Source organism: Haemorhous mexicanus, chromosome 2 (assembly GCF_027477595.1).
Source record: "Haemorhous mexicanus isolate bHaeMex1 chromosome 2, bHaeMex1.pri, whole genome shotgun sequence".
Classification (NCBI taxonomy): domain Eukaryota; kingdom Metazoa; phylum Chordata; class Aves; order Passeriformes; family Fringillidae; genus Haemorhous; species Haemorhous mexicanus.
This window is the reverse complement of record NC_082342.1, coordinates 121,223,957-121,246,076: the sequence shown is the minus strand read 5'-3', so window position 1 is coordinate 121,246,076 and position 22,120 is coordinate 121,223,957. Positions and strand designations below refer to the sequence as shown.

At 45.9% G+C, this 22,120-nt stretch overlaps 2 protein-coding genes across 5 annotated transcripts; one reads left to right on the top strand and one right to left on the bottom strand.

Moving 5' to 3' along the window:
• Positions 1-6,091: 6,091 nt before the first annotated feature.
• On the bottom strand, positions 6,092-13,024 carry CBR1 (carbonyl reductase 1). Its single transcript, XM_059840160.1, has 4 exons — positions 12,884-13,024; positions 10,910-11,229; positions 8,238-8,345; positions 6,092-7,058 (listed from the first exon to the last, which is right to left on the bottom strand). Exons 2-4 carry the CDS (start codon positions 11,193-11,195, stop codon positions 6,622-6,624), a joined length of 831 nt encoding a protein of 276 aa, XP_059696143.1. The 5' UTR covers positions 11,196-11,229; positions 12,884-13,024; the 3' UTR covers positions 6,092-6,621.
• SETD4 (SET domain containing 4) lies at positions 12,961-21,712 on the top strand. Of its 4 annotated transcripts, none has more exons than XM_059840155.1 (11): positions 12,961-13,099; positions 13,992-14,094; positions 14,530-14,625; positions 15,404-15,441; positions 15,664-15,752; positions 17,437-17,866; positions 18,705-18,879; positions 19,366-19,447; positions 19,701-19,781; positions 20,870-20,993; positions 21,247-21,712. In XM_059840155.1, exons 2-11 carry the CDS (start codon positions 14,025-14,027, stop codon positions 21,379-21,381), a joined length of 1,320 nt encoding a protein of 439 aa, XP_059696138.1. In that variant the 5' UTR covers positions 12,961-13,099; positions 13,992-14,024; the 3' UTR covers positions 21,382-21,712. The 4 variants fall into 4 exon arrangements, with proteins under 4 accessions (XP_059696138.1, XP_059696139.1, XP_059696140.1 ...); XM_059840156.1 differs by having other exon boundaries at positions 13,053-13,099; positions 13,992-14,142; XM_059840157.1 differs by having other exon boundaries at positions 13,053-13,099; positions 13,992-14,142; positions 15,321-15,441.
• Positions 21,713-22,120: the final 408 nt, after the last annotated feature.

The window sequence follows — 22,120 nt, the reverse complement described above, 5'->3', positions numbered from 1 at the left end:
GATCTGGGATGAGGAGAAGACGAAAGATCTCATGAGCAGTCCCTGCAGAGATGTGAGTGTCCCAGAGGATTCCCAGTGGGACAATGCCCAAGAGCTTTCCCAGAGGGAAGGTGGGAGGTGCGAAGACCTCTGAACATGGGGACAAGATGTGCACTGTCACATGTCCCAATGGGAAGAGAGGAGAGAGCTGGAACTGTCCCAGGTGAGAGCCAGCACAGTGACAAGGAGCTGTCCCAAGGAGCAGACGCCGCAGCCCAAGAGCTGCCCTGGTGGGACGATGGGAGTGGGCAAAAGCTGTCCCCGTGGGAGGAGCATGTGAGCAGGCAGGAGCTGTCCCAACGGGGCTGTGACATCAGCTCTGAGATGTGGGACAGAGCTTTGCTACCAGTGAGTGAGGAGGAGCCTCAGCCTTGTCCCCCAGGGGGCCCAGCTGTGGCAGCCCAGTGGGCAGAGAGGTGGCAGCAGAGGCAGTGCCTGCCCTAACCAGCGCCTCTCCTTCCCTACAGAGTCCCACGGAGGCCGAGCCAGCAGCTGCTGCCCAGGTGGGAGCTGCTGAGGAGGAGCAGTCCCTGGAGCCTCTGGCTGCTGAGGCAGAAGAGGCAGCAGAGCCTCCTGCCCCCAGGGAGAAGCTGCCATCAGCAGGGACACAGAGCCCAGTCCCTGGCCCCGTCAGCCCCCCAGGCTGCAGCCAGGCTCTGCTGGACTTAGCCTGGCTCATCAGCTGTGTGATCCTGAGCCAGGTACTGCTGGAGATCCAGGGATTCGGGCAGCAGCTGCAGGATGAAAGGGAGGATCCAGCAGTGGAAGGAACAGGCAGAGCAGAGAGGGAAGAGAGGCCGGTGCCTGCCCCCCACAGGCCCCCCAGCACCAGTTCTGCCCAGCTGGCATTCCCGGCCCCCAGGGAGCAGCTGGATTGGGCAGTGGCTGAGTCTGAGCTGGCAGAGTCAGAGCTGTCCCAGGAAGGCAGCCAGGAGGCCTCGCCTTGGGAGAGTGACTGGGACACCTACAGCGAGGAAGAGGAGGAAGAAACAGAGTCAGAGCTGTCCCAATGGACAGAGTCTTCTCTTGAAGACGTGTCCCAGGATGACAATTTGAGCTCTGGCGCTTGGGACTTTTTGAGAGCCACTGTGGGCCCAGTGAGTGAGGAGGAGCCTCAGCCTTGTCCCCCAGAGGGGCCCAGCTGTGGCAGCCCCATGGGCACAGAGGTGGCAGCAGAGGCAGCCCCTGCCCTGCCCGGCGCCTCTCCTGCCTGGGGCTGTCCCACGAAAGCCGAGCTGGCAGCTGCATCCTGGTGCGGAGCTGCTGAGGAGCTGGCAGGGCCAGAGCTGTTGCTGCAAGGCAGCCCAGAGACCTCGGTTTGGGACAGTGAGTCCTGCAGCGAGAGGGATGCCTACTTGGAGATTGACGCCATCAGCGTGGAAGAGGAAGATGACATAGAGTCCCTGCTGTCCCCATGGGCAGACTCTTCTCTCGAAGAGCTGTCCCAGCTGGCAGCCCCTGCCCTGCCCAGCTCCTCTCCTGCCCCAGGCTGTCCCACCGAGGCCGAGCCGGCAGCTGCTGCCCGCTGCGGAGCTGCTCAGGAGGTGCTGCCAGCTGTTGCCGTGCCCAGGAAACGTCCCTCCCGCTTCAGGCGGGCGCTGCGGGCGCTGCGGGGGCTGTTCCGCTGTTCCTGCCTGAGGCCACGGCCAGAGGAGTGAAACAGATGAGGAAAAGATGAAGAAGAGGAAGAAGAATATCAAGACAAAGAAGATGAAGATGATGAAGCCAACGAAGACTAAGAAGATGAAGACTAGAGAGACAAAGAAAACAGAGACAAAGAAGACAAGATAGAGAAGGCTTATTTAAGGATCCATAGAAGAAGAACAGGAATAAGAATTTAGAAATACTTAGAAGAAGAAGAGTACTAGGAATAGGAATAAGAATTTAAAATATGTAGGAGAAGAAGAAAAAGAAGAATAGGAATAGGAATAGGAACAGGAACAGGAACAGGAACAGGAACAGGAACAGGAATAGGAATAGGAATAGGAATAGGAATAGGAATAGGAATAGGAATAGGAGTAGGCATGGGTGTAAGAATTTTAAAATATATATAGATGTAGCAAAGAAGAAGAGTAGTAAGAAAGAGTAGTACGAAGAAGAAGAATAATATCCAGAAGGATAAGATTAGAAAAGTGAAGAGAAAGTTGAATTGGTAAATAAAACTAGAAAATAATTTATTTTGATTTCATATTGTATATTTTTGTTACAGTGTATGATACAAAAATAGTGATATATCATATTATGTTATTACGATATATTATGATGTCCAAACACTGCTCCTGTTCTTTAAGTATTTTTGTGTTTTCTAATAAAGTTTCCAAAAAGGCACAAGAACAGAGTCCCCAGATTTCATTTCCAGCCTCTCAGCGGTGCCGATGGATTTTCAGAGCCAGTGCCGCGGAGTCCCCTGTGAGCAGGGAGTGCTCAGCCCCAGCCCAGCGGGAGAGTTCCCGGCAGGGCAGGGCAGGGCTGGCGCTGCTCTCTGCAGGCGAACTGAAGGCGCCCGTTGAGCCCGGCTGAGAGAGAGCCGTGCTGGGAGAGAGCCCTTGGCAGCAGGGCTGAGCAGCCGGCACAGCGGAGCCAGCACAGCCCCGCTGGGACGCTGCCCGTGGCCCGGGAGCCGAGCTGGCTCAGGAAGGCAGCGCGGGTTTGGCGTGGGCCAGGAGCGAGGGCTGCTCCTTCCCGGGCTTGCTGTGCTGTGAAGGTGCTGCAAAGGCTCTTCTCCCCATTTTCACTTCTAGTTTGCACACAGAACATCCAGCAGAAGGAACTTGCTGCTGAGCCTGTGGCTGAAGCCTTGCCCCCTCTGCTCCCCTGTCCCTGTCCAGGGCCTGCTCAGCAGAAAGCAGCTCTGGAGTCACTTCTGGAGTCTGTACAACTTCTACACAACACAGCGCTTGGCGTTGGCTGGAACCTTACAGCTCATGGAGCTCCAGCTGATTCTCTCCTGCTCTGTGTCTCCTCTCTCTGACAGGAGTGTCCTCTTTCTTTCTCTCTCCCTTCCTCACGCTTCTTGTGCAGTCACATCCATGGTGTTGAATAAAATCCCTCTGTTGCCATCCCATGGTCTCATTTGCCCCTCAGCTGGGGCAGAGCCATCTCCCCCTCATCTCATGGTGACACGTGGGCAGGGACACCTTCCACTATGCCAGGTGGCTCCCAGCCCCATCCCTGTTTTTCGTTGGTTTAGGAGAACTTTCCTGCCCAGAGGAGAGCCCTGGGGGACATCAGATGTGCTCCCACCTGCAGGTCAACACTGCAAAGCTGTGCCAAGAGGGGAAAATTGGAGAGAAAACAGATGATCCAGAAGCACGCCTGATCCGTCTCCTCTCACTCCCCGCACTTGGAGGAGGTTCTGGATCAATGGTGCAGGGCAAGCCTAGGAAATCAGGGGGAACTCTGATTTTCCTCCTTGTGTGCTGCCATGCAGCCTGGGAAAGGAGAGGGGCTTTTGTGCCCGGCTGAGGCGTGGGAGTCCTCTGGGAGCTCCACACCCATTCTGCAGCCTTGGAGCCAGCTGCTGGGTTTTCCCTTGTGCTGCTCAGTTTTGCTTCAATATTTCCAGAAAACAGAGGAGCACAGGAAAGAAATGTAAAAGTTGTAAAAGACAAGAGCAACAAATGACAAAACTGTGCATATATTTTATAGCATAGCTTTTCTTTTCTTGAACCTTTTGTCAGTAGAGATGTTGCTAACTACCTGTTTATGACTTTCGACCAACACAGATTTTTAATGATTCCACTTTAGTATTGATTATGCCTTTTACGCCCAGTGTACAACAGACTGGTGCAATCCAAAGTGCTTTTCTATCCCAAGGAGACTAAAACCCTCCTTTCTTTATCCCAAATAGACTAAAGCCTGTGGGTTTAGTGTCACATCTCACACACCTGGGCCCAGGTGTGACATTGGCCCAGCCCAGCCCAGCCCCTCGGGCCGCTGTCCGGGTGCATTTGGAAGGGCATGGACACAGTTTCAGCACCGTCTGTCTTTGTGCTCTGTGAAAAATGTTTTTGTGATTTGTGTTAATTGGGAATTGTATCTGCTGTGTCAAAACTAGATGGAAAGGACGGCTTTGACACTTTCTGACCCAAGAGCTAAATAAAGCATGGAAATAAAAGAAGCATAGTAGAGTAAAAGGGATGAAGTAACAAGGCAACTGATGCTTAGGATAAAATAGAAGAAGCTATGGTAAAGCTAAGAGATATTGCAACAAAGCAACTAAATGTGTATTTATAATAAAAAGTGTCACCATTAGGTCGGACATGACAAAGACACACATGACCAGGGTCCAAGAAGAAGAAATTTTTTATTCTGTGTGTTCTCCATCTTATTGACTCTTAACAAAGCGTGATCTGTAGTCCTTAACTACATCACAATAACTTATATTCATTGGTGCAAAGCAATTAACGTCAATATAATTGGTAAAAGTTTTACAGAAATTCAATAAGGCACCTATACACATCTACTCCTGCACGTGGTCCAGCTTACAAAGATTCTCATGTATCTTTTCTAATCTGTTTCCATTCTGACGGCCTTGTCTTCTTCCTTGCTATGGATACACTCGAAAACCATGAACTGTTGTTTCTTCTATCAACTCAGCTTCGCTTGCAGGCCAGCTGTGAAGCCCCTCCCTAGTCCTTGCACAAAACAAGGCCGAGGTGTGTTTGGAATGTTTGGAGATGCCACACAGATGGACAGACAGCTCTTTAAGCTCAGTGATTCAGGCAGCACTCGAGGGATGAAGAGTTAGGCAGGGTTCTCCACTGCAGGATGAAGTCTCTTAAAGCTCTGACTAAATCCAAGAGCCACGCTGTGTTTTGCTGAGTTCCCAGGAACACAACTGGAAGGACACACACAAACTGCTTTTTCTCATCAGCAGGGTTGAGTTACAGTGTAGCAGACAAAACTTTCACAGCTTTTGTGCTGGCTCTGGGTTTATTTTTTCTTATGTGGGATGGGGATTGAAAGCATTTGAGATTATAGTTCATGCTCAGACTCAAATGTTTTTTTTTTTTTGTCTATGTTACAGTCTCACAAACTGTGAGTTCTGCACTATTTCCCTAACAAGGTACAAAAATGGCTGGCTATCTTTCTCTCCAAGGTCTTTTCAGGGTAAACTGTCCAATTAAGAAATGGCACCTAACTTATTCCCACTTTTAACCCAGTAACTAATCACTTGAAGCCCACAATGGGGACTTTTCTGTCCACTGACACAAAACCACCCAAACCCATGGAGAAGAAGGAGCAGCCTCTGCCCTAAATCCTCTGTCTTGCTCTCTGTATATATATTTTTATATTCTAAACCCTTCAGCTCTGAGTTTCCCACCCTGTGATATCACACACTTCTATCCAAATCCCACACCCACAATCCCAGTTCTGTCATTCCCTTCTGGAAGCTTCTCCAGGCCCTCAGGTCACTGCAGTGTTCTCTGGGGGTCAGTGCCTGGCAGCTCAGAAAGTCTGGAATTCTCAGCAGCCAGGGTTCCAACACTTTTGTATTTTTTTCCCCTAGGTCTCTGAGTTTTTTTTCCTTCCCACAGAATAGATTATCCTGAGAACTTTTGGCCTTCTCTTCCAGGAGCTCTGGGGCATGACTGATGAGGTAATTCTTCACAAAAACAACGCTCCTGTATGCTTAAAAAACCAATTTATAACCAGCCCTTTGTTCTGTGCTGATAGGCAATTAATAATCCCCCACTATATTTATTCCCAATGCCTTCCACTCCAAGGCTTCCCAACCCAAGCTGTTCTGGGGGAGGCCAATGCCAAAAGGCAGCCAGCATTGCCTCCCTGACTCCTGATTAACAATTAACAAGCCCCTCATTGATTTGTCATTACTAACAACAGCTTTATGGGCAATTGTTTCCAGCTCCTTCAGCCTCAGAAGAGGCAGTTTTTCAACTCTGAGACTTTGAAAGGCAATAAGCAACATTTCAGGAAATGTAGAGCTCTCCATATCACTCCACAGTTCTTGTTGCTGCTATGTGGAGAGCAGTTAATTCAGATTTTATTAAGGAAACTTTTGGCTGTGCAATAAAGGAACTGAGGAACATTTTGCTGTGTCAGGTCTGTAGTTTATTTTCTCTGTATCCAATGCACACACCACAAATCCCAGCCACAAACTCTGCTGCAGAGAATGAAAATATATTTTCTGACTTTGTAAGTTTTTAGTATCACAATAATTAAGTACCAGAATACAAATCAGTAATTATTTATTGATATATTAATAACACCAACTGATTATGTTTGGCTATAAATGATGGATCAGTGCTATTTTTATTTTCACCTAATTTCATTTAGTTCTGATAGTAAGGAATGTGTGTCCAACAGTGATTCTAGTCTTGAGTCTCCCCCCAGACAGATCACAGCTCTGGAACAGCCCCATCCTCTTTAGAAAACCCTGTGCAGCCTCCAGAACAGCTCTGGATCCTGGAAAATTCTACTGTGATAAGAGATAAGGCACCTGCTTCCTCATCCCAGCTCCATGAGAGCCATCCCAGGGGAGAGGGAAAAGGGAATGATGGAATTAGGAACGAAATCAGGAAAATGAGCTCAGCCCTTTCCATCCCCACCTCCCTGAGCTCACCAGGGTTTGACAGTTTTGTCACTGACAAATTGGCCATGAGGAGCATCAGCACTGGAAGGCAAAAGGGCCAAATAAACGGGGGTCTCAGCCCCCTCGTCTGGGGACTTGGTGGCCTTGGGCCCTGCCATGTCTGTCCTCACCCAGCCAGGGCAGCAGGCGTTGAGGAGGACGTGGTCGCCTTTCCTCTGCTCGTTCAACAGCCGCGCCTGGATCCTGGACAGGACAGTGACCCCGATTTTGGACACCCCATAGGCAGTGTTTGGCCAGCCCTCCTTCTCATGGACTCCTCTCTTGGTGTCTTCCACGAATTTGGCCATGAGCTGCACCAGCTCCTCCTCAGTGATGGTGTCACTGCGGAATTTCTGCTGCAGCTCCTGGCTGCAGCCTCGCAGGGCGGAGCTGCTCACCATGCTGGACACATTCACCACCCGGCCTGAAAAGAGAACAAAAAGGGATTTTTTCCACACATTCTCTGTCACGGACATCTTTTGTGAAAAATCCTTCACTAGGATTTTTTCTCCTGAGAAGCTGAGAAACCTCAGAGGAAAAGAAAAATAATTATGTGCTGCTGTGGAATGCAACAGGTGCATCTGTGATTGGTCCATGGGAGTTGTTTTTACTTGATGACCAATGACAGCCACCTGTGTCAAGTCTCTGGTCACTCACAAGATTTTATTATAATTCCATTTCATTCCTTTCAAGCCTTCTGATGAAATCCTTTCTTCTGTTCTTTTAGTATAGTGTTAGTATATAATTTTCTTTTAATATAATATAGATCATAAAACAATAAATCAGCCTTCTGAAACATGGAGTCAAGGCTCTCATCTCCTCCCTCATCCTGGGACCCCTGTGAACACCAGCACATTTTCAGCTCACACTGAAGTGGGGCTGCTCTCCAGTTCTGGATTCACTCCTCAGGTGAATACCTGTAAAATATTTTAGGTTGGCTGTTTTGTAGAGCTCCTGGAGAATCAGATGAACTCAATGTTCTGATTTCTAGTAAATACCAGGAGAGGTAATTTAAGGTGTGAACCTGCAAAAGTTTCAGATAAACCTCCAGGAAACAACTTCACATTCAGCAGGTACACTCTTACTACAGCAAAAATAATACCTAGAGATTTAAAAATGTAAGGATTTAATCTCCCAGCACTTCAGTGAGAGGAACAAGTCAGCTGAATCAGTAAATCACTCATCATCTCCAAAATTATGTTTAATTGTTTCTCCTCTTTGCTGCTACTTCACAGCCATTCTGTGGTGAATTTGGGGATTTAAATCTTAAAAGCCACAGAAATTAATGCTGTTAATGACTTTATTAAGAGTTCTAGACTGCAACTCTGGCATGGTTTCCTCTCTCCCCAGAATTCACTCACTCTGTTTATTCCTTCTCCCTCAGGAAATAAAAACCTGTTTTTCATGCACTTGACTTCTTTTTTCCTTGAAAACCTTGATGTATTTAAATATTAGGAGAGACTATATTTCATTTACAGCAGCAAACACATCACAGCACCACATCTGAAACAGTGGTGCAGTGCCTGAGACTGGACAGCATTTCCCATTGAAAAGGGCCAAAATTCAAACAAAACTCTTTCTCCACTTGTTATGTTTCACTCACCATATGGCTTCACAAGAGGCAGCAATTCTGTGCAAACATTCCTGGTCCCAAAAAAGTTTGTCTTCAGTGTAACCTCAGCTTGGACTGCAAATGGAGTGGTGTCATGAACTGGTCATAAGAAGGGGGAAAAAAATAACAAAAATTAGAATTGTAACACTGTTTGAATAGAAGTTACCAAACCTCAAAAGTTTACCTGAGTTGCTGTTTTTAATAATTAGAAAACAGGCATATGATCACAGACTGGGCAGGTGTTCATTGTACCCAAATCCACGATAATTCAAAAGAGAAATTGTAACAGGTCATTATTTGATGTGGTTTTTATTATAAAGCCTGTTTAATGACCCACACTCATTTGCAAATCACTCACTTGCATTTAAACCTCACACATGAAGCCAGATCATGACCCATGGCCAGGGTTATGGCAGGGGGAGAATTAAAATCCTACAGAACCCCAAATCCTGCTCCACATCCTGCCTTCCTTGTGAGAGAGAACTTCCTCACAGCCCAAACCCCAAACTCATATGTCTAACAGGATATTGGTAACATCCTGAACTCCACTGATTTAAGAAGCTTTATCAGAAAACTCTTCCCAGAGAGGCCCATCCAGAAGACAACCACAGCTTCACCACCATTTGCTACAGGAAGTTTTTGCTGGTTCAAGGACTTGGCTGGAGAAATGCAGCACAAAACCAAAATAACAAAACTTAATGGCAAACCTAATCTTTGACAGGCTGCAATAGCACATAATGCTATGTCACCAACATGTTCTATGAAGAATCCTTTCCTTAGGATTTTCCCCTCCTGAGTTGCTGAGAGGCCTCAGGAACAAACTGTAAACAATTCTTATCTGCTGCTGTGGGATGCAGCAGGTGGATCTGGGATTGGTCTCGTGTGGTTGTTTCTAATTAATGGCCAATCCCAGTCCAGCTGTCCAGACTGTCTGGGTCACAGACAAACCTTTGTTATTCATTCCTTTTCTATTCTTAGCCAGCCTTCTGCTGAAATCCTTTCTTCTATTCTTTTAGTATAGTTCTAACACAATAAATATCATAAAATAATGAACCAAGCCTTCTGAAATATGGAGTCAACTTTCTCATCTCTTCCCTCATCCTAAGACCCCTGTGAACAATGCATCAATGCTACAGCTAAGAAGAAAGCATAAATTCTGGGATGGCAGCAAAAACTTGCTGAGGCAAGAAGCAAGTTGGGTAGAAACAGCAATCTGGGAAGCAAAAATTAAAACTGTGAGAGAAGCATCACAGCAAGTTCTTACACAGATGTTACACCCTCTGTGCTTGATACTCAGCAACAGTTCCTTTATCAGTTAAACAGTTTTTAACAGTTTAACAGTTAAACTTTAACAGTTCCTAAATTGTGTGACCTGCTGCTGACTCAGCTGCTCTCAGCTCCAGGAAAGTCAAGGCTAAGCATGCGGAAGTGATGTTTTAACTGCTGCTGGAATTTTTCCTGAGCACACCCTGAAGCTCAGACAATTCAATTAAGAGCTGCTTCTCAAGAAGGTGATCTTAAGCAATTTTCCTATAAAGTAACAGGCAAAAGAGTCAGAACATCATCACTGCACTTCCACTCCATGAGAAGTTCCCTACTCTCTCTCAGTGTGGAGCTGTTCCCCCTTGGAATGCACCAATTAGCTCAGCCCAAAGCTTCTCCTGTGCAGGTGAGCAATGCCAGCTGTGCCAGCCTTTCCTCCCAGCAGAGCTGCTCCAGCCCTCTGCCCATCCTGGAGCCTCCTCTGGGCTCTCTGCAGCAGCTGCAGCTCCTCCAGGGCTGGGACAGCTCTGCAGGTGGGCTCTCACCTGTGGGGGGTACAGGGGCACAATCCCCTCCATAAAACCATCAGCCAGACTTGGGATTTGCTCTGTCTGGAGCAAATTCTGATTCTGGATTTCATACACAATAAGAATGCATCCTTCCACCTGGAAACTGCTGTGTCTTTCTCACTTGCCCTGCCTTTCTGCCCGCTGGGAGGTGAAAGGGTTACATTCCTGCCCAGCACAGCAGGATTTGAGTAGTTTAGAGGTGACTGAATGGTTCGAGAAACTCTGAGACAGCAAAGCCCACCCAGGGACAATAAAGGTGCTTTTTCATCAGCTGGAATCCCTGAGCAGAGAGCACAGAACAGAGCATGGGGGTGGAGAAGAGAGAAAACACAGCAGCTCCCTGAGGCACTGGGAGCCATTCCCAATGGAGATGGGCTCCCATGGCCCTGCTGGAACTCCTGGGCACTGAGGCACTCAACCCAGCCCAGCCCACCTGCCCTGTGTGCCTCAACACTTCAGTGTGGTGCACACAGAGCCCTCCAGGGAGGCATGTTTACAGCATCAATGAATTGTTACAGCTGCAAAAGCCCTCCCAGCCCAGGGAGTGCCAGCTGTGCCCCATGGCCACCTTGTCCCCAGCCCAGAGCACTCAGTGCCACCTCCAGGGGACACCTGCAGGGATGGGCACTGCAGAGCTCCTTGGGCAAGGCCTGAGCACCCTTTCCATGGGCAAATTCCTGCTGCTGGCCAAGCTGAGCCTGCTCTGGAACACTGTTCTCACATCTTACTTAAGATGGCAAGTTTGCCTGAGCAAAAATGCAGCGTGGCACTGGCACAGAAGTGCTGGATGCACCCACTGCCCTCTCCACAGAACACAGGAGCACTTCCTACCTTTGAAGGCGATGCCAGCATTGTTCACCAGCACGTTGAGCCCTCCATACTTGTCCTTGAGGAAGTCCCGGAGCGCTCGGATGCTCTGCAGGTCATCGATGTCCAGCTGGTGGAAGAGTGGGTGCAGCCCCTCCTGCTGGAGCTGGGCCACAGCAGCCTGGCCACGGCCGGGATCCCGGCACGTCAGGTACACATCCCCCGGGAACTGCCTGCACAGGGCCCGCACGATGGCCAGGCCGATCCCTTTGTTGGAGCCTGTCACCACAGCCACCTGCACGCTGGACATTGTCCCCTCAAAACGTGAGCCAAGGTCACGGGAACTGCCAACAGCAAAGGAAAGGTCAGTCAGACAGACAAAATGGCTGTTTGGAAAGGAATGAGAATCATGGGATGGCCTGGGTGGGAAGGGACTGTGGAAGCCCAGGACACCAGGAATATTTCTCTGTCTGCTCTGGGGTGCCCTGACCCCCAGGCAGCACTGACTCTGACCCTCATCCATGGAGAAAGTTTCCCAGACTTCAAGACAGACTGGAATCCACAGAAGTGTGCAATAGATTATAGAGAGCAGTGCAGGTGTGTCACCTGGTGAGGAATTGAGGTTTTGGGATTTTTAGTATGTTGTGGATGGAAGCAAGATGGAGGGCACAGGGTGTGGTCCTGGGTTTCTTCTTCACCTTCTTCTTCCTTCTCCATGGGTTTGGGTGGCATTTTGTAATTGGGCAGAAAAGTCCCCATTGCAGCTCTGTGGGATCAGTTATTGGGGTAAAAGGGAAAATAATCCAGGTGTCGGTTCTTCATTGGATAGTTCAACCTTAAAAATCCTTGTTTTTAACAAGAGATTGTTGGTCACTTTGTGCCTTCTAATGAAAAGCTGCCGAACTCACAGCAGTGAGACTGTTTTACTGATAAGAAATAATAAAGACTTAAATCCAAACATGAAACACCGTCTGGAGTGCCTTCAATTCAAATCCAGAGAAAGCAACAACTAAAACCCCCACAACCTTAAAGACTGTCTCATTGCCATGGACACTTTACACTATCCCAGGTCGCTCCAAGCCCCATCCAACCTGGCCTTGAACATTTCCAGCAGTGTGGAGCCTCCCTAGGCAAGTATTTTTCCTTTTAAAAATTATTTAAAATTCCACCTTGGATTATGTGAAACCACATTCCTGTGCAAATTCCTAAGGCAACACGAGGTATTCACGGAGAAATCTGGTGTTAAGTGTTCTGAGCAAGGCCAACCAGTGATGGGTAAACAGACAAAAGAAATGTTTCAACTAAAAAATGCCCGTGACTAATCTTTAGAACTAAATTAACTTTTTGTGGGAGTAAGCTCTTCTGCACTTACACCTCACAGAAAGACTTTCCACCTTTTGGGAATATTCAATTGGGTCAGCTCAAGTTTTGCTGAAAACTTCAGGCTCAAAACCTGAGCAACCTGGTTTAGTACAAGATATTCCTGTCCACGGCAAAGGCTGGAACTGGATGATCTTTAAGGTTCCCAACAATATAAAAAAAGGATGGGGTATCTTTATCTTCCAGCGCCAGGCAGGGGGAGCAATTACAGCTTTTCGGGGGAAAACAGCAGAGCACAGGCCGACTACAATGGCTGGTTGTGTAACACAGCCTCGGAAAACCTGCTTGCTGCTTTTCTAAGCGATACAGGGCATTGAAAGAAGCTGCACTTCCCCCATAAAAACAAGTTTAAACGCTGGCTTTGCCCCCTTTTGGCATCATTACCATCTCTTTCTTCCAATTTACTTGTAACCCTAAGCAGGCATCCAGCGAATGTACATCATTCCAAGAATCTCCGGAGTGACGCCCCAGGGTCGGGAACGCCATTCTCCCCTCACCGCAAGTCTCCCTCTCTCCGCCTTCTCTCACGGGGAGGGAACCCGCCATGAACCCCGACGCCCTCAGGGGGGACGCGGGGGTGAAGGGTCCGGGGGGGACACCCAGCACTCCATCACCCACCTCCAGCACGGCGGGCGCCTCTCCCTCGTCCCTCAGCTCCACACAGCAAGGACAGAACACGTTATACCCGAGGCACACACACCCGCACACCGCGGGGAAGCGACATGGGGACGCCCCTAAGATGGCGGGGCAGCCCCGCCTCAGGGGCGCGGGAGCGGGCGGGGACTCGCGGAGAGGGACAGCGAGGCAATGTCGGTCCTTGTGTCCCCTTTGCAGGTGGGTTTGGGACACCGGGCTGCTATTCCAGCCCGCGGGAGAGACTCGGGAATCACAGTGTGGGCTGGCAGGGGGGGATGCGGTTGGGGCTCCCAGGGGCAGTGCGCGGAGCACGGGCGCTCCCTCAGGAAGTTCCGCTCCCGCAGCGCGGCCGGGGCCGTTTCTGTCTCTCCCGTCCCCGGGGTTTGTGCCGGGCGGGGAATGGGGGTCTGGTTAGCACAGGATTCCCAGTTCTGGGCTCGGATGGGATGACGGGGGATGGGATTTGGACTCGATGATCTCTGAGGTCTTTTCAACCCAAAGGAATGGGATGGGATGGAGGGCCGGCCTCTGGAGGAGCCCGAGCGCCTGTGGGTGATCCCGGCTCCCTGAGGCCCTCCGTCCTGGCAGGGAAAAGCTGCGCTTGGAGGGTTAGTTCTTAGTTCGGGGCAGTTTTGGCAAAAGGAAAGAGATCAGGGCAAGGTTCTCCCCCAGAGGGTGCTGGCACTGCCCAGGCTGCCCAGGGAATGGGCACGGCCCCGAGGCTGCCAGAGCTCCAGGAGCCTTTGGCCAGCGCTGCCAGGGATGCCCAGGCTGGGCTTGGTGGGGTCTGGGCAGGGCAGGGGTGGCACTGGGGGATCCCTGTGGATCTTTCCCAACTCAGGATATTCCATAAGTCTTTGAAGGATCATCCCATCCCATCCCAGTCCCATGGCAGGGACACCTCCCACTGTGCCAGGCTGCTCCAGCCCCAGTGTCCAGCCTGGCCTTGGGCACTGCCAGGGATCCAGGGGCAGCCCCAGCTGCTCTGGGCACCCTGGGCCAGGGCCTGCCCACCCTCTCAGTAATAAATTTGAATGTGACTTTAAATGTTTCTGAATCAGTTATTTTAATTTTTTTTTTTTTAATTTAGGTTGTCTAAAAAAAGGAAAATCTGTTGTTTAATATGAAGAAAAGCAGAGGAAGGACAGGTCGAAAGAGAAGAAGAAAGCACTCAAAGAGTTTTATAGATGGAGGTATCATCATACCTGGAAGTTAAATAATAAACCATTTTTTTCCTCAAGGTGTCATTTTCTTGTTTATAATTTCAAAAGCCTTTGTGCTTGGAAAATTACATTCGTAAATGTTACCTTTTTTATACACAAATATCTGAGCTTTAGTTTATGGTCCCAAGGAGAGCACGGTGAATTTTCTGAGCTCTCTTTTTTGCCTAATGGCAAATATCACATTATTCTAAAGTTCCTTGGATATGCTGAATAACTCACACATTTCTGAGACCTCCCAGTGCCCAGAGACCCCAAATTTATTTAGTTCAATTCTTTCTTGCCATTCTGTTATGCTTTAAAATGTTCAAAATACAGTTTCTCTGACTATACAGTAAAATGTTTATATTTCCTTTATTGTCCAACAGAATGCTCTTTAATAGCATTAATTTATTTTTCTATTTTTAGTCAACTGCAGTCACAAGCTGGAATACATTAGACTTAAGAAGTGGCTAAAAGAGAGAGGATTTGAAGACAATAATTTAAGGCCAGCAGAGTTCTGGGGTAATGCTTTAATTATTTCTTGATAGTACAAATTTCTAAATCTTCTAAGAATTTTAGATTCCTGCTTTCATTTTGAATTATGATCCTGTCTGGATCAAGAAAAAAACAGTTACTGATACTCTTCCAGGATTCTTGTAATGTCAATTTAACATGAAAAAATAGATACAGAGACCTGAAAAAGCCCAAATTTGAAGTGTTAATAAAACAGTTTTTGGAATTCAGCCTTGTTATAACTTGTTTTTCTTTTTATCCCCAAGCAAGTTCAGCAGAGAGCTGAGGTTCACTTAGTAATGTTTACATTAAAGATTTATACTTATACTTTTTTCTCTTTCTGTAGGTTGTATTTTAAACATTTTGTAATATTATAGACAGAGCAGAAAGAACAGAATGGATCAGAGAGAAATCTTGTGACCAGAAATGCTAAAGTTTAGTTAAAACTCTGAAAGCAAGAGCTGCAGCTGGTGATGAAAGACGTGTGTGAGGAAAAAATGGATAAAAAGAAGGTGAATAATTGCCATAGGTGGGAGAAAAAAAAAAAGCTGAACAATTGCTGGAATTAGACAGCAAATGCTGCAGGATGTGCAGGGAAAAGATCCTGAAAAATAAAGAGAATTGGAGAACAAAGAAATGAGATCTATGTGGAACAGTCTGTCATTGAATTTATGTTTGGTTACACATGGTGTCTGTTCTTTTAGAGCTTTTCCCTGCTGCCCTGATCACAGATCACTGCTTTTCCACATCTACATTTATTTACTGCTGCTCTTTGTTCCTCCTTCAGGGACAGGCAGAGGATTGATGGCAACAAAAGCTCTTCAGGTGGGTGATGTTGTTTCTAATGCAGGAGCCCTTCAGGGTGTTTTGACATTTAATGATTTTTGCAACAAGCAAAGCTCAGAAATGCATTGTGAATGTAATTTCTGACTTTTGGACTGTTGCAGCCATAATGTGAAACCACCAGTCCCCACAGTAATTAAATGAGTCTTGACCCTTGATTTTTACTGGGTTTTGTGTGTAATTTGTTTTCCTCCTCCCTCAAAGGCAGGAGATGTGATTATTTCCTTGCCTGAGAAGTGTTTGCTCACCACGGGCACTGTCCTCAGCAGCTGCTTGGGAGGACACATTGAGAAGTAAGTGACAAGTGACACTTGGTGGCCTTTAGGGGTTTTTTTCCAGCAGTAATGAATTCTCTGAAGGGGTGGTGGAGCTTTAAACTGAATATCCTGAGTGGTGCCAGCACTTCAGGGCTGTGGAATGCTCAGGTAGGGAAAATTTTAATACTGAGCATTGTCACCATGATATTTTCTGAAAAATCCTCTTTGCCCAGGATTTTCTCCTGGGAAGCTGAGAGGCCTCAGAAAAGAATGAAAACAATAATTATCTGATTGCTTGGGAATGTGGTCTGGAGGTTGTTTATTAAAGGTGCATCTTTGATTGCTTCTGTGTGAATTGTTTTTAATTAATGATCAATCCCAGCCAGCTGTGTTGGACTCTGAGTCAGTCAGGAGTTTGTGATTATCATTCTTGTTAAACCTTCTGATGTTTCCTTTCTCTTTCTTTAGTAGAGTTTTAGGATAGCCTTAAAGAATATAATATAATATAATATAATATAATATAATATAATATAATATAATATAATATAATATAATATAATATAATATAATATAATATAATATAATATAATATAATATAATATAATATAATATAATATAATATAATATAATATGTAATATAATGTAATATAATATGTAATATAATGTAATATAATATAATATAATATAATATGTAATATAAATATAATATAATATGTAATATAAATATAATATATCAGCCTTCTGAGAACATGGAGTCAGATTCTCATCTCTCACCTCGTCCTGGGGACCTCACAACCCCACAGAACATTTGATAAATGCTGAACATCTGATAAATTCTGAACATTTGATAAATGCTGAACATCCCCTTTTAGCTTGGCAGAGCTGGAGAGAGGGCACAGGCTGCAGCTGGAGCTCAGAGCCTGCTTGGCCCTAAATGCCAGTTAGGAATGGTGTTTTTTTTGGGAATTTGGGAGTCAGCTGCAATAGGAGAAGGAAGATGAAACTGGGCTGCAAAGCCAAGGCCTTTTAGAAAATTAGGAACAGATTGGAATTGTGGAAGATTTGGAAGGAAGCCCCGTGCTGGGCATTGAATACTTGTGTACCCTGAAAAAAGGCAACCCAAGGGGTGCACCTGAAATGGTTTTTAAATCCAGCTTTTATTGCCCCTTGGAAATCAGCCAAAGGACTTGGAGGTGAACCACAAAGAAGTTTTAAATAGAAGCTATTTATAACTTCCAGAGAGCTCTGAGAGAGGTAAAACTCTGCTGTGTCCATTTCCATCTCACCTCTGTGGGTCTGCTGCATTGGTATTTTTATTATTACTTTATCTCTATTTTTATTTTTATTTTACTTCTGTTTTTCCTTATTTTTATTTTTATTTTTATGTATATTTTATTTTCATTTTTATTTTACTTTTCATTTTAATTTTTTATTTTTTTTTCTATTTCTATTTGTATTTCTATTTTATTTTTATTTTTACTTTTGTTTATTTTTATTTTAATTTCTATTTTATTTTTTATTGTAATTTAAATTTTTTATTATTATTTTATTTTAATTTATTTTAATTTTCCTTTCTATTTTTATTTTTATTTTTATTTCTATTTTATTTTTACCTTTCTAAGAAATTTTATTTTTATTTTACCTTTTATATGTATTAATTTTTTTTTTTATTTCTCTCTTTAAAAATTTCTATTTTTATTGTATTTTTATTTTCCAATAGCTGGAAGCCCCCTGTGTCCCCTTTGCTGGCACTGTGCACGTTTTTGATAGCAGAGAAACACGCTGGGGAGAAATCTCCATGGAAGCCCTACCTGGATGTCCTACCCAAGACTTACACCTGCCCTGCTTGTCTGGAGCCTGATGTCATCAATCTTCTCCCAAAACCCTTAAAAAGGAAGGCTCAGGAGCAAAAAATGATGATCCAAGAGCTGTTCAGATCTTCCAAAGCTTTCTTCTCTTCCCTGCAGCCTTTATTTGCTGAGAGCACAGGAAGTATTTTTAATTTCAGTGCTTTGCAGTGGGCTTGGTGCACTGTAAATACCAGGACAATCTACATGAAACATCCCCACAGAGAGTGTTTCTCCCTGGAGCCAGATGTTTATGCTTTGGCACCATATTTAGATTTGCTAAACCACAGCCCAAATGTTCAGGTAAGAAGCTCAAAATAGATCAGGAAATGTCTTTATTTTGATAAAGTGCACTCTGTCGATGCCATCTGCATTTGTGTGATGGATGAGGAGTGTGGGGAGAGCAGGGAGAGCTCTCACAGGGGGAGAAATGTCTCAGCTCCTCAGGAACTGGAGGGACAGGACCAGGGAATGGCTCCCAGTGCCAGAGGGCAGGGCTGGGTGGGACACTGGGAATGAGAAATTGTTCCTGGGATGGAATTCCCAGAGCAGCTGGGGCTGTCCCTGGATCCCTGGCAGTGCCCAAGGCCAGGCTGGACACTGGGGCTGGAGCACCTGGGACAGTGGGAGGTGTCCCTGCCATGGAATGGGATGAGATGTTTAAGGTCCCTCCAACCCAAACATTCAGTAATTCTATAATTCAAATATTTCAGTTTGTGCAGCAAAGCCAAGGGAGAGTGGCTGGGGGAGATTTGCATCCAAAACATCTTTTGGGAAGAGCCACTTGTAAACACCCCCCTGATCTGCTCCTAAAAGCAAGACAAACTCTTTGTCCTGACACAAATTCTGAGTTCCATGGTCCTTGTGTGACTTCACCTCTGGCTGAAGCCTCAGAGCAGCCTGAGGGGAGTGCAGAGAGAATTTCCACCTTCTGTCAGGCTCTGGGTGCCACCACTGAGCTGGGGCACACAGGAGAGGCCAACCCCGTGTGGAGCCATCTGTGTGTGCAGCTCTGGGGTCTCTCCAAGAATTCCCCACAATTGAACAAGAGTTTCAATCCTCTAAGGTTTAAAAATTCAAAGGTTTGTTTCCTTTTTCACCTTACCAGGAGTAAAAACTTTTTATTTTTCACTCCCTGAAGGTCAAGGCTGGCTTTAATGAGCAGACAAGGAGCTATGAAATTTGGACAAATTCACATTGCAGAAAATACCAGGAAGTTTTGATCTGCTATGGACCTCATGATAATCAGAGGCTGCTGCTGGAATATGGATTTGTTGCCATGGACAACCCTCACAGCAGTGTTCATGTCTCAGCAGGTTGGGTTTATGGATTGTCTGAGCATTGAAAGGCACAAACCCAGAGAACTGAGAGTGTAAATCCTCAAGGAGTGGAAAAGGGTTTGATACCTATTTGCATTGACTTTAATAATTTAATTTTTGCTTAGTTAAAAATGGTTTTTGTTACCATTTCATTTTTAAAAATTGTTATTATTAACAACATCTGTGTAGAGATTCCAGCTGGATGTCTTAGATTGACCACTGAGGATTGAAATCCAGATCTCCACAAACTGAGCTTGCTTGGAGTGTTCCATAACTTCAGTTTGAGTCAGGATTTCTGTTATGAGGACACAATCCTGGAGAGTGCTGATAGCTTTTGAGAATTCTGGAAAGTTCTCCAAAATTTAACAGGTTTTGATCTTAGTCCCACATGAAAAACATGGTTGAAATCTTTTCTCAGAATTGATGGTTGTGGTTTCTCTTACATACAATTTATTTAAATATTTAAACTGTATTTTTCTGCAGATACTCTCCTCAAATATTTCTCGCCACTGGACAAGCAGAGAAAGGCCAAAGTTTCCATTCTAAAGGATCATGATTTCCTAGAGTAAGTATTTGGAGTTTTTTGTTTCTTGGTGAGATTTTTATTCAGTTTTTCTGGGAGAAAAATTTTGCTTCTAGTATCAAAATCCAGCAAAAAAATAGAATTATTTGTTTTTTAGCAAACTCACTGCTTGGGAGAGATGGAGAGGTTATAAACAGCAGTGTCAAAGCTGGAGATCTTCCATGGCTGATGTGTCTCAGGAAGAAAACTCATTGTAAAGCTCACCTGAACTTCATCTCTCCCTTGGACTTTGCAGGAACCTGACCTTTGGCTGGGAGGGACCATCCTGGAGACTCCTGACAGCCCTCCAGGTGCTGGGTCTGGCAGCAGAGGAATTGTGAGTGGGAGCACCCTCAGGGTTTGTGTGGTGGCTGTGCAGGAGCCTTCTGCTTGGATTGCCTGGGATCACCAGGGTGGGAAGAGCCCCCCAGGATCACCCAGTGCCACCCCAGCCCCAGCAGCAGCACCCCAAACCCTGTCCCCAAGGCCACATCCAGACTGCTCTGGGACAATTCCAGGGACTCCAAACCTCCCTGGGCAGCTCAGCCCAAGGCCTGACCACTCTGCCAGGGACATTTTCTGTCCCAGTCTCCAAGCTGAGCCTGCCCTGGTGCCATCTGAGGCCATTTCCTCTCCTCCTTTCCCTGCCCCTCCTGGCAGGAGCTGTGCAGAGCAGTGAGGTCCCCCCTGAGCCTCCTTTGCTCCAGGCTGAGCCCCCCAGCTCCTTCAGCCCCTCCTCCCAGGATTTGTTTTCCAGCCCCTTCAATATTTTGTTTCCCCTCACTCTTTGTTCTCTACTGGCTGGGAGTGACACACTGGGGCAATTTTTGGATCTCCTGTGTCTGATTTGCTGACCCCAGGTGAGAAGTGAAAAGAGGAAAGGCAGAGAACACCAGTGACTCTAAACTCCCTCTCCTTTGGTGATTTTCTTTCCTATATTATTTTCTCTTTCAAGCTCCAGATAATCCCCCAAGGTTCAGGCTCCTTTCAGGCCTTTTTCCTGTTGGTTTGATGAAATTTTAAATGCTCTTAACCTGGCTTGATTTCCTTGAGTCATGTGTTCCACAGGCTGGAATTCCAGGGCCAAGGAAGTTGCTGTAATTCATCTCCAGGGACTCTCAGTGCACTTGGAGCATTTATTCCAAATGGCAAATCTGCCTCAAATATCAGGGATGGAAAATGATTACCTGCACTTTGCTTGAAATAAATGAAATGAGGGAATAAATTAATGAGAAAAGGCTTGTTCAGAGTTGTTTGTGCTTTGAAGATTCATTGCTGAGTGGAAGAAATTGATCTGAGAACTAAAAATAAATCCCTGGGCTGGGTTACGAGCCCAGGTGAGGGCCAGGGCAGCAGAGCCACGTTTGGCATCCAGCTGGGGAGGGCAGCAAATAATTCTGTATTCTTTAAACATTTTGGTTCCAGTGCCTGCTGGAGGAGGATCCTGCTTGGTGATGTCCCTTCAGCCAGGAATGAACAGCAGGCTTTGGCTACAGCAGCAAAAATTTGTCAGTTTTTAATAGAGGAGACCCAGCATGTCCTTCTCCAGGTAACTTGGGAAAACAAGGAGCTCAGGTTCCTTTCTCTATCAGAACATTGTCATTTTCTGAGTAAGAATTTTGATGATTTTTCCCTTTCCCTCTTTTTTTCCCCCTTTTTACAGCTAAAGTTCCTCTTGTGGAATTAAAAACCCCACTATTTTAACATAATAAAATCCTTACAGATTTCCACAGATTTTCTCTTCGTGTCCTGTTAAATAATCAAAATTTTGAATCATTTCATCCCGTTTGTCTCAACTGCAGATTTCCCAGTTGAAAAGGGACAGAGAGAACCTCAAAAGCCACCTGGCTTTGGTGGAAATGCTGCGCTCAGAAGACCTCAAGATCCTTCAAAAATCAGCTGAGATTCTTTGCAACTCGAATTTAGGAACAACTTGAGCCCCCTGGAGCTGTGACAGCTGTAACTGCTCAGGGATTATTGCCAGATTATTACTCTTTTAGTGGACCTGAGCAGCAAAGAATAATTTAAAAATTCATCAGGATAATTTTGCTCTTTGCTGACCTTCACACAAAAGGTTCTGCTGAAGTGGAGAGCTCGAGCTCCTTGCTTTGGAGAAAAGAGAATTTTTCTAAAGGGCATTTCAGGGCAGGACCCTTATTTAAGCTGCAGAAACTCCATTTGGAATTGGGATTCTCTTGTCATTATTTTCCATGATGTGATTTTAAAAAGTGTTTATTTTTTGTAAATATATTACCTCATTTTCTACCAGACTTGTCTGTTTTATTTTTCTAAAATCCTTTCTGGAGCTGGAACTCCATTTATTACATCCTTGAGGCCAAATTCACCTTCAGATTTACCTAAATTATGTTTTTAACTCACTTGCCACCATATTTTACCCTCTGATCAGTCCCATTAAGCCCTGATCAGTTCAGACTGGATAGCAGGATTTTTTTTTCATGGGAAGGGCTGTAAAACATTGGAACAGGATCCCCAGGGAAGAGTCCCCCATGCCTGGGAGTGTCCAAAAACGTGGATGTGGCACTTGAGGACTTGGTTTGATGGTGACCATGGGGTGATGGTTGGACTTTGAGCTTAAACTCTTTTCCAGCCTTAAGGATTCTGGGATTTGCAGGCTCTGAGTGCCTCCTGAGGTTCCTTGGGATTGGGAATGCTGTT

Excerpts from the sequence above, each read along its gene's own strand:
- CBR1 (XM_059840160.1), bottom strand. The coding sequence starts at position 11,195 with ATGTCCAGCGTGCAGGTGGCTGTGGTGACAGGCTCCAACAAAGGGATC. Across the intron at positions 8,346-10,909 it reads TGCTGGCATCGCCTTCAAAG|TTCATGACACCACTCCATTT; the intron begins GTAGGAAGTGCT and ends TCTTATGACCAG. Across the intron at positions 7,059-8,237 it reads GCCTCTTGTGAAGCCATATG|GCCGGGTGGTGAATGTGTCC; the intron begins GTGAGTGAAACA and ends TTCTCTTTTCAG.
- SETD4 (XM_059840155.1), top strand. The coding sequence starts at position 14,025 with ATGAAGAAAAGCAGAGGAAGGACAGGTCGAAAGAGAAGAAGAAAGCAC. Across the intron at positions 14,626-15,403 it reads AAGGCCAGCAGAGTTCTGGG|GGACAGGCAGAGGATTGATG; the intron begins GTAATGCTTTAA and ends TTCCTCCTTCAG. Across the intron at positions 20,994-21,246 it reads CCCAGCATGTCCTTCTCCAG|ATTTCCCAGTTGAAAAGGGA; the intron begins GTAACTTGGGAA and ends TCTCAACTGCAG.